An 11,620-nucleotide genomic window follows, 5' to 3' on the forward strand; every position below is an offset into this window, starting at 1 on the left:
ATTCTTTACAGAGAGGGTGATCAGGCATTGGAATGGGTTGCCCGCGGAGGTGGTGGATTCCCCATCCACAGAGGTTTTTAAGAAGAGACTTGAGGTGGCACTCAGTGCCTTGGTCTGAGAACCACAGTGGTAGTGGATAAAGAGTAGATTAAGTGGGTTAAGGCTCAGACACCTCCTGCCTTTCTTTCCTCACCAACTTTGGTGTGAAATTTCAGGCTGTGCCTGAGAACATGGGCTTAGCTGCAGTGCCAGCTGCTGGGCATCTACGTCCTTGCCAGGACTAGGCAGTGGGGAGTCACAGACCTGTGCATCTTGCAGCCCTCACAGCAGTCTACAGAGGGGACAGAGGTTCAGGTAAAATCTAATTTTTACTGAAGCGGTTTTCTCACCTCTGCTTGTATCAGAGGCAGTAGCACAATGTCAGCTGCCAGACATTTCATAGCAATGCAACTACTTTTATTCCAATCATCACTCTACTTAACAAGGATAAAAATAGCCACGTCAGTGCAGGGCATTCTCTCTGCTTGAGAGACCCTTTGGTTCCCAAGCTCAACTTTAACCTTTCAAGAACAAATTCTACCAGAATCACCACATCACACTGCATGACCCAGCTGCTCTGCAAGAGCAGCTCCCTTCAGTATGTACATAAATACATTGTTTTCCTTTTCACAGTTACAAACTGCATTTCCAAACAGGTTGTTTTGTTTTTTAAGTTTATTCAAACTTCTTGGGGAAAAGGAGCTCAACATATAAAACATGTGAAAAAACCTTCCTCTTACTTTTAAAAGCCTACAAGAAAAACATACTATCCCTATCTCTAACCATAAACTCTGTCAAGTAAAACCTGTTCTTCAAACACAAAGAATAAAACCAATGCTACAGCCACATCCAGCCTTGACTCCACTCTTCCCAAGCAGCACGTCTCCTTCAGCTTCCCTGAGCACTGCACTCCTTCACTTGTTATTCGAGTCCAAAATGGTCCAAAATGTCCTGGAGGTTCTTCACCACATGCTGAGGCTGCTTGGCAGCAGCTTCCTTCAGTGTGGAGCCCATCACCTGGTAGAGGCTCTTCACAAGCTTGGCCACCACAGCCCGAACATTGCCACTGCGGACAGGCAGGGCTCTGTTTCCCAGGAAATACCAGAGGGCAGGCAGGACGTAGCGCTGGACAGTTTGGGGTTTCCGGGGATAAACACGTCCCACAAGCACTGCCGGGCAAAACAGAGAAGTTTTCTTAACAGCCTTCATGGAAGCAAGTACCTACCTTGAGTTTTGGTTCTTGGGAGGCTTTTCTGGCTTATATCAGCGAGCACAAAGAGCCTGAGGATCCGGAATCAAGCAACACTGGCTGACCATCCACACAACACAACAACCCACCTCTGAGGACATTCATTTCTCCGAATCAGAGGCTCCTCTACTTTTACCAATGTCAAAAATGTCAAATTGTTGTTTATTCCCACCAATAATGGTTGTCTGCACCAGGTGCTGAAGGTTTTGAACTGCAGCTTAGAGAGGCAATTGTAAGATTTCTAATAAAAAGGATGATTAATTCTTCCTGACCTTCAATGACAAGTGCCACAAGTCCAACCTGACAGCTCCCTTTGCTCAGGGGCACACAGCAAACAGCAGTATTATACCACACTTCAGAACTCCAGCCCACAAAAGATGTGACCTGCTTGACAGTTTTCTTAGAAACATCAGTGACTCACTGATGTCTTTGGCAGAATGGTCTAAGCTGAGCTTTTTTCCTGTCATATTTGGTGGCTTCCAATGAACAGCTGTTTCCAGCTTCAGAATGTCCTAGATAATTACCCAGTCCCCACTGCCAGGGCATCGGAGCTATTGCCCTCACAATCGTCCCTGAAATAGGGAAACAGAGACAGAAAAATCTTGCACAGGGGGCTGGGTAAATGTAACCAGAACCCAAGCACCCTCTCGTTCTCTTGGAAGTTTGCTCCCAGCTCAGTTTCTGAAGTGGATTCTATTTAAATGCAAACAAAAATTTACCACACGCTCCCCTGCATGGCAGATTTTGCCAAGAGATGAAAATTGGAAATGATCTGGAGACAGAGTTCATATTTTCTGTTCAGTGGAAATGTGATGCAGTAACCTTCTGTAGGCTGTAGCAAAGAGACCTTGGTCTTCTCTATGCTGTTAATCTAGCACCAGTCACCAACAGTTTAAAAGTACCTAAAATCTATTGTGGTAAACAAGAGAGGCATTACAGTACCTATTTTTAAATGAGAGTCAAGTGGAGTTTAAATGCTATTAAGCACAGTGCTCACTAGGGAGCTACAGAAGCAGAAGAGTTGCCTGTTCCCACTACATTCCCCAGAGAACACCTACTCTCTGTAATGTAATTCCAATCTTTCTTCAAGTGCTTTCTCTGAAAAAGGAATTAAAATAGCCCTAAAATTACATTCTCTGAATGAATTCTCTGAAATGCCCTGAATCCAACATCATTCCTGCAATACAGGCAGGGAGCCCCAGGGGGCTGGGCTGACTGCCTGCTTCTGCCCTTCTCCCTCAAACTCTGCATTGCACAAAACCCTTGTCTGTAGTATATGTGTTGAAGTTCCACCTATGCAATGACCTCCAGGCTCTGCAGGATTCAGCCTCAGAAGTTTCTAAGTGGAGAACAAGAATCCTGTGCTGATGAAACCAGACACAGCCCTGCCAAATACACCTGGGATGTGTAATTTGCAGGAGGGACATGCTCAGGACCTTCTGGTGTTGGATGTGCCTGCAGTGTCTGTTAGAAGCAGAGATGAGCTGAGGCAGGAGATACCTGAGAGATATCCTGTGACATCCAGCAGAGCTTGGCCACTGAGGTAACAGACTCGGTTGGCAAAGAGTTGCAGCAGCAATGTGGTGTCTGAAAGACAAACATTTATTTCTGCTCATTCTTCTGGGGTTATAAGGAAAAAAAGGAAGATAAAGAGAGAAAGGGGGGGGGGGGGGGGAGAGAAAGAGAAAGGGAGAAAAGAGAGGAAAGAACGAGAAAAAAAAAGGAGAGAAAGAGAAAGAAAGACAGAGACAGATAAAGAGAGAAAGAAAGAGAGAGAGAGATGCAAGAGAGAAAGAGATAGAGGGAGATAAAGAGAGAGAAAGAGAAAAAGAAAGAGAAAGAGAAAAAGAAAGAGAAAGTGAAAGAGAAAGATACATAGAGAAAGCGAAAGTGGAAGAGGAAGAGAAGGAGAAGAAGGAGAAAGAGTGGAAGAGCCACAGCTGAAGAGTCAGTGCCAGAGACCAGCCTTACCTAGGTGGTTAATAAATGTTTCCAGTGCCTTCATAGCTGCAGTGTAAATGCCTGAGTGCTTTGAGTTCAGGTTGTCAGTGGCAGCTGTCACCAGAGAGACCATCACAGGAGATGAGGCACCCCTGAGGATGGGTGTCATGAGGGTCAGCACCTCCAGCGCCCTCTGGCTCACGTTCTTGTGGCAATCAGTAAGTGTCAGAACAAAAGTATCAATAATCTGTTAAGAAAACAAACAACATGAAAGCTGGATTAAAATGCCTTTGTTTCAACAAGGGATGTAGAAACAAATAGGCAGCAATCTGTAATCCTTTCTGTTAGATCCCCACTCGCTAGCAGAAGGTCCCTGTTTTCCTGCAGGCTACTCACTACAGCACTTCAACAGCCTCATCATCATTGAAAACCTTTTCATACTTTATGAAGAGGCAAGAGTGGAGACTTGAGAGCTCACACGGTGTTTCTTTTGACCTATCAATTAATAAATTAATTCCATTATAATAATGCAAAACAGTATCTTTAGTATAGAGGGATGAGAACAGGTATTCAGGATGCCCACTCTTCTATCAAGTTCTTTGTACTTTTCATTTTGCAAAAACTGTGCCTAGAGGAGATCCAACATTTATTTTCTTCATCTCAGAACCTGTATCTGGAGGAGTGCAGGGCTCTGATGAGCTCTTCAAGATCCATAACATTTGTCTGTCTTAACAAGCAGACTGCTGAAACTTAAGATGCTGTGCAGCCCCTCAACAGACACGCTATCGGGCCCCATTTCCTGGAAAAGGGGAAAACAGCAGCTGCTGTGAGGAGAAGGAAGAAAAGATCTAACCAACTGCCTTCCTTTCCAACAGAAATAAACAAACAAAATGAGGACAGAAGTGAATAGGAAGAGCTGTGTCTGTGTAAGACACGTTAAAGTTTACAGGAGCATCCTCTAAAAAATATTTGTTTAATAAATCAACCACGCCTGATATTCTCTTCCCCATCCCAGCCTATTTTTCTGCCGGGGAACAATGGCCAAACTTTCAGTGGCTGGATTTCCTTTGGTTTTTCCTAACAGGTAGGAGGAAGCAGCAGAATGGGAAAGGATCAGTAGAGATGCCCTAAATACCTCAACCATGTTCTTCAAAATGAACTGAGGGTTGTTTTTGCAGTCATCCCGGAGGAGCACCAGTCCCTCCATTCGTGCATGAAAATCCTGAGCTGTCAGGAGTTGGGAAAGCTTCAGGAGGTGCTCAGTCTCTTCCATGGTGCGAACTGATAGGCAATGGACTCTCTGACTGGGTAATTTCAGGCCAGACCTCAAACTGGAAAAGTAAAAAAAAAAAATTAAAAAAACAAACTTCTCATGATTGTATCTTCAGTTAACAGTGAGGAAAACATCTTGAGGGGACTTGTGGAGACTTCAGCTTGATCCTGATCTGAAAGCAGCTTTCATCTCATGGCAATCGTTACAGGAGACAATCTGCAAATAAGGTTATTGCTTGTGCTCTTGTCAGGAAAACTGAGGATGAGATTCATCTCATTTATCTTTAGATATCATTCCAGGTGTTCAGATAAAAACACCCTGGTTGAAATTACTTTTCCTAAGTCAAACTACAAGAGACATGACCCTCCACAACACTATCCTTGCCACTGGACTGGATCTCCTGAGCTGCAACCAGTGATTGTCTCTTCCTCTTTCAGTTTTTGTGGAAAACCCACCAAAGAAGTTGTCTTCAGCCCAGTAGACATTTCGTATCACAGTCAATGCCTGGGGCCAGGAAACAATCTCTGGTAAAGCTCGTCTGCACCAGAAAGGTTTTACTGAGGAAGGAAGAAACAAGCAAAGCTTGTCACGTGCTTTCTCAAATAGAACAAAAGCGGTCAGTACCCTCCAGCAGAAGGCAAGTTCTCCTGGGACATCTTCACGTTGCTCTTCTTAGACTTCCTGGGGTCCTTGGCAGATGGAGGTTGACATTTAAGGTCTTCTGACCCCTACATATAGATAGGAAAAAACATGAATTTACAGAAAATAAAATAGGCAATTACTTGTTTAAAACACAAGTCATAACTAGAGTCACAGTTACCACGAAAGACCTAGCAAAACTCTTCATAACTTAGTGAGGGATACCGGCCAGAGTTTCAGTGATGTCTAGGGAGAAAACCAGTTTCTCATTCTTACCTTTCCTTTTGGTGGCTGAAATTCAAAACACACAGACACTTTATTTCTGACCATACTAGTTCCTTCCCTCTATGCAAAGAGACAGGCTAAGGATCAGGAGTTCATTTCCAGGAGTGAAATGAGCCAGTGGAATGAGATAAAGATGTGTATGTTTAAATTCAAATTAGCAATCGCCGTACTTCAATAAAGAGATATTTCTCGTGCCAAACACTTACTTTCTTCTTCAGTGTCGCCATAATTTTTTCAAAGTCACGTGAGGGGACAGACTCCTTCAAATCGCAATCAAACTTTTGATGACTCATCAATATATTCAGCATCTTCCGTCCGTAACACCTAACACAGGAAAAAGATAAACAAATGACTGCTTCTTCTACAGACTACTGCTGTCTGGGTCTGAAGACTACTGATGAAGGGTCCTTCTTGCCATAACAACCTAGCAGACATTTCCCCAGACAACTTTACCCACACCGTGTAATAACTTCCGTCATACTCACTTTCCCTTCCACTTCTTTCGTGCCTCTGTCATTTACAAGCAGACATCAAACAGTTTTCAAATGTCAGGAGGCAGAATAAAGCTCCTCACCTTGTGTCCTGATGGCAGTCCTGAGCAAGCTTTACCAGGGTGCCCAGCAGCCCCTCAGTGCTCTGGCAGGTGCCTGACAGGAGCTTCTCGGCTCCCATGCGCTCCACCAAGGTCAGGAGGTGTTTGGCTGCACACTTCCGCACCAGGACGTGGCGGTGCCTGGGAACAAGAGAACCAAGACTGGGGCTGAGGGAAGAGGAGGGACACAAGCACCTCTAAAGTGGGTCCCCATCTCAAAGCTAACAGCCTGCATCCACTTGAATAGAAACTAGAGCTCTCAGGACACAGTGGTCACACAGACCTCTCAGCATGAGCTCTGCCTGCTGAGCAGCTCCTGCTGCACCCACTGAGTTCTCCTCCACATACTCTGCAGCCCTGCAGTCAGTCTCCTTATTTCTCAAGCTAATGGCTTGATGACGATGCCTGGCTTTTCCCAGTGTCTCTGTGGTTATTAGCACTGGGAAACATCGAAGGGCACCCACTGCCACTCTCACTCTTCCTTCAAAGCCACAAGGCTGCTCTCTCCACCCTTTGCAGGAACTGTCAGTTCCCCATCTAGATTCACCCCATCTAGGCAGTGTTGACAGCCAGTCAGAACAACCAGGCTGCAGTAAGGCAGAAGCAGATGACAGGAGGAAGGGAGCAATGCTGATGAAAGAATCTAATCCCTGAGTTCACAGAAGGCGCAGGGGAAAGGACCTTTCCCTCCCAACTTTCCTTTTCTACCTCCCATCCCTTCCCCCTACGCACACAATTTCAGGGGAAGGATGTCACTAAAAGAAGATTGACATACTGGACTCCATTAGCTAGGAGAGCACTCATTGCTCGTGCAGGTGTCACGTTCACCACCATCATTTCCAAGGACTCGTTGGCAGCTTCCTGAATGAACTTGTTGGAATCCCCCATCTTCTGGAGCAAGGCACAAGCAATCCCATCCACTCTTGGGTCCATTTGCTTCTTCAGAGTCCTGAAGAGCTCTCCAAGAGTGCGAATTGCAAAGCCAGACACCTTCGAGCGCAGGCTGTTCACCTGTGGAAGTCACCAGGAGAAGCTCAAGAATCACCTTGGCAAGAAAAGGCAAAAGTCCCAGGAAAGAACATGACTTCTCACGGTGTCCTGGTGGAACAGAAGAGCACAGTAAGGGCAGAAGACCACAAGCCCAGAAACACACCCTGACAACAACTTCTACTCGGGCCTCTGGCCCACTTACTGCTCTCCTAAAAACACTCTTCCACTTTGAACAAATTGTGCTACTTAGCCCATGATTTTCATTGCTTCCATTTTAAGCCCTTCTTTCAAGAAGATAGAAACAGACAAATCACAGCAAGGGCTGTTTTAATCAGAAGTACGAAGGCAAGAGAGAGGAAATGTTCTGCTTTCCTCCTGTCCAAAAAATGCAGTAATTGCAGTCTGAGCACTGAAAAGGAAAATGAAAGGGGAATACAGGCAAGAGACTTAAAGTTAGAAATTTAAAAATGGAAAATGATTTACTAGAACAGGGGGATGCAATGATCAACAAAAATAGAAACGTATACAAATGTATATACGCAACCCGGTCTCGATGCCGGCAGGGATCAGTGCCTGAGGGCCCCTCGGGGCAGGGCCGACTCAGGAGGGAGCTCCACGGCTCTTCCCAGCACCCGATGGATGTGGATTCTGAAGAGCAGGAGGCGAGCTGGGGGTAAAGGAGCGCAGGGGAACAGCAGCGAAACCAGGAGAAGGCACAAAGAGAGGAGGGGCTGCCATCTGCCTGAGCTTTATAGAGTATGGGCAGGGAATGGGAGGGGAAGAGAGCCCTCGGTGCTCCACCCCTGTCAGAGTCTGAAGGCCCTCCTGCTTCGGTTTGTCAAGTGCAAACTGTGACAAGAGTCTGGGAGAAAAATGGCAGTCAAGCCTCCAGCATCATTAAATATGGGCTAAAAGGACCGATTCCAATGGAAATGGGTTAAGTCTTACTGTCTTCTGAAAGCAAAGGAAAATGTCATCTTTGGCAGTTGTGTAGAAATAGGTAATAAAGGTTGTGTACTAAGAGGGGTAATACAGCTATTGGGAAAAGGAGTAGTGCAAATGAGTAGTAATGAAGGCAGGCACTGGGTAGCCATGTAACGAAACACGCACACCCCTACTCTCTGCCTCATGTGCAAGGTATATAATGAAGCACCATGCTCTTACCTCTTTGGTAGTTGCCAAGGAAACATCACAAAGCCTGTGAAGAAGGACTTCGGAGTGGTAGACAGCCAGAGATCTGATGCTGCAGAGTCCCTTCAGCTTCTGCTCCCTGAAAGGCAATTAGCAACAAAGGCTGATTTCTCTCCCCACCCAAGAACTGGGCAGCATCCTCCGAAATCAGGAGGGTGGCAGCTCAAGCAAACACATGGAGGTTCTTCTCATAGACCACTTCATTAACTCATGGAAGTCATTGCGACAGGATGGTGTGGCAGTCAAAAGTGCCACACCATAAATCCAAAAGGGCAGTCTGGATCTGTCTGGAGTCAGAGGCACCAGAAGAAAATGTTTCTAACTTGCCTTACACTGGGAGGGAGAAAGGGTGCAGAGGGGACTTTCTTACCAGTCGTCGCTTCTGAGCAACTTCAGTGCCTCGAGCAGCTTCTGCTGGGGGTGAGAGAAGGGTCTGGCTTCCCAACCATACCCACGCTCTGCCTCCTCTCCACACGCCTGCAAGTCCAGAGCATTGCTTGGCAGGGAGTTCACTGTGAGGAAGAGGGTCAGCCATGAGCATTGTGTACCCCTGGGCAATGCACCCCACCACTGAGCAGACTGCAGCCCCATCTCCCAGACAAGGTTATGTATGGCTGCAGAGAGTTACTGGTTCAGAGACTTCCTTGCTGCTGGCTCACTGCTTTCCCCAGCACCAGCCACCTCTGCCAAGTAACCCTCAGCTCTTAACCTGAAAATTGCAGCTCCCAACTCCATCTGAGTTCCACAGCCAGCTTGCATATTCTACAAAGCATAGAGGAACTGTACATTCAAAAGCAATGCGATGGGGACTCATTTGGATGTCGCTGACAGTGATGTCACAGTAGTGATGTCACTGCACTTGGCACTGAGCATGTCCATCTACACATCCATATGAATGGAGAACTACATCAGGCTAGTTCTGGTCAATTTTAAAAACCAGAGTAGCATCACTAGGAAAGAACATTGAAAGTATCATTCCTAGTGCCCTTCTTAACTCATGCTACGCAGGATCATAACACGGTCACACCCACAGAGGAGAGATGGGAATTAACTATGGACTCTGCTGTATATTTCTTGCAGCCTGGGAGCACCAGGCAGCCTCCTCTGTGTGCCACCTACTACACCCTGCCAACATATTTGGGTGTCCTGACCAAACAGGGGTTGCTTGCTCCCAGCTCGCATTGCAGGCAGTGAGGTGAGTGAAGCCATTAAGCACTTCTGGGTGAAGGGGCAGGTTTGTACTAAGTCACTGGTTTCCTGACAGAGACAAACCTTGCTGCAATAGCAGAGAACCTGTCTGGAGAGGCAGACAGCAGCAGAGGCCAAGACGATGAGCAGTTGGTCCCAGCATCATGGTGGTACAGAGATGTGCACAGAGAACACACCCTGCCAGGCTGCACCAGGGCTCAGCCCTGCAGTTGCAGCTGCCTCCCAGCACCAGTGGTATTATTTGGTATTTGAGCTGGTGCAGGGGCAGCAAAGGAAGGGGCTCACCTGAGTCCTTGCCTGGGAAGCTGCCACTCTGCTTGATGATGGGGACACTGGGAAGTGAGGGCTTGTTGATCTCCTTCCTCAGGCCACCTGAGTAAGAAGTTCAGACTTTTAATTAGAAATAGTTTCCTTTTTGTTTCTTCCAGGTTGCGTTCTGGCTTGAAAAGCATTCTTTTGGACTCATCCATTCCCTTTTTTAGGAGGCCACTCTCAATTAGAGAGGCTGGAGTCCCATTGTAGTTTGCAAGACAGAATTATTACACTTAATGCCTCTGTTTTCCTTTGGAAAGCACAAATAAATCCTATTTGAACTGCCACTCCAATGCAAGTATAGCAGCTTTCCTTTATCTTTCCATAGACGTTTGCAACACTATGCAAATACAAAACAAGTGAGCAGAAAGACCCAGATCTGTAGCAACCACTTACTTTCTCTGGCTGCATTTCCAAGGTCAGCACTCAGTTTAGGGAGCTGCAAGGGCTTTCCTCTCTCCCTCTCTCCATGGAAAAGCTCCATCTCTTTCAAGTGCTTTTGGTGGATTTTCTTCTGAGCTGACTGGGACGAGGAAACGTGGATTTAGTTGCAATGAAAATACATCATGGAGCATCAAGACAGAGACACAAACAATATGCAGCCCGTCCTCATGAACAGGGTGCCAGAGTGCCATTGCCTTTAATGCAGCTCCGTATGTATCCCAAGAGTTTCAGAACAATTCCTCCTTTCCTCACCTTAACACACAATTACACACAGTGATTTGTAACCCTCCGTTCCCTTAGCCTTCCCCTGCTCTGAGGTGCTGTTTCTCAGTCTGTGTCAGGAAGTCCTGCTTGACCCAAGAGAGTCATGGGAGTGCTCCAAGATATAGAGGAGCTCATGTTATCAGTGCCCAGGCAGTTTGGTTCCTACAGGCCAGAGCAGGGGAAGAAAAACCTTCTGCAAGAACCAGCTATGGGAGGTAATTTGCTGTTTCTTGAGACTCAGGAGCAGTACTTGCACCTTCTTCTCAGGTGCAAGTAGTTGAGGCCTCATCCCTGGAGATATTCAAGTTGAGGCTCGACAAGGCTCTGAGCAACCTGAGGTCCTTGAGGGTTTCCTTGCCTACTGCAGGGGGGTTGGACTGGATGACCCTTAAAGGTACCTTCCAACCCAAATAACTCTATGATTCCATTCCTCCATGATCCATCTCCTCAGCCTGACTGAGAGGGAGGTCTGTTCCTGGGGTCACAGGTAGCCCTCCAGCTCCTGCCATTCCTAACTTCATGCTGGAGTCATTTTCACTGGATCACTAGAGCACCAGTGACCGGGCTCTGGGGTGAAGTATTCAGGGTGGTTTTAATCATTCAGAAAATCAGTTTGGTTTCATTTTTGATAACACCAGCATCAGTTAAATTCTGCTGAACAGCACTGAGGTAGCAAGCCATGAGAGATATGTCGAATAGATAACAGGAGGAAAGAGATTCTCATTTCAGGCCTTGGCCTATGTGAAGACTGCCAGTAAAAACCCACACAGTGCTGCTGGTATTTCTGGAAAGCAGAAAGATATCTCAGTACATGGACAGACCTCTGGTCAGCCATCTGCTTTGGCAGAGTCAGTGAATGAACACCAACCTTCAAGGATCATTTCTCCATCAAGTGGGTTTTTTTTTCGATTGTCTAAGGTCAACGTTGCATATTCAACCCCTTTCCAACCTCATCTTCTTCTTTAGTGGTCCAACTGCTGCTGCCACAAAACTTCAAGTTTGAATCAATCCTTCTGCCTCACAGACCTGAGTATCTGGGTCTGCATTCCAGAATGCTCCCACAGTAGACAGAAACTGTAGTGTGGTACCTACCTCCAAAATAAGAACAGTACAGGTGACTCCAATGGTGTGTGAGCTCTGGGGAGGACAAGGCAGACACCTCTTCTCCAGTGGAGACACAACGCGTCTGTAG

General features: G+C 46.5%; 1 protein-coding gene across 1 annotated transcript; it reads right to left on the bottom strand.

Annotated features, from left to right (window-relative positions):
- Positions 1-960: 960 nt before the first annotated feature.
- On the bottom strand, positions 961-10,261 carry LOC115598065 (TOG array regulator of axonemal microtubules protein 2-like; the record flags this gene model as incomplete). Its single annotated transcript, XM_030447539.1, has 12 exons — positions 961-1,208; positions 2,789-2,875; positions 3,260-3,476; positions 4,365-4,554; positions 5,127-5,230; positions 5,633-5,750; positions 6,001-6,159; positions 6,794-7,029; positions 8,173-8,278; positions 8,570-8,711; positions 9,694-9,780; positions 10,117-10,261. Coding segments are annotated over 12 exons (1,839 nt in total), but the record flags the coding sequence as incomplete, so codon positions are not given.
- Positions 10,262-11,620: the final 1,359 nt, after the last annotated feature.

Source organism: Calypte anna, chromosome 3, assembly GCF_003957555.1.
Source record: "Calypte anna isolate BGI_N300 chromosome 3, bCalAnn1_v1.p, whole genome shotgun sequence".
NCBI lineage: Eukaryota > Metazoa > Chordata > Aves > Apodiformes > Trochilidae > Calypte > Calypte anna.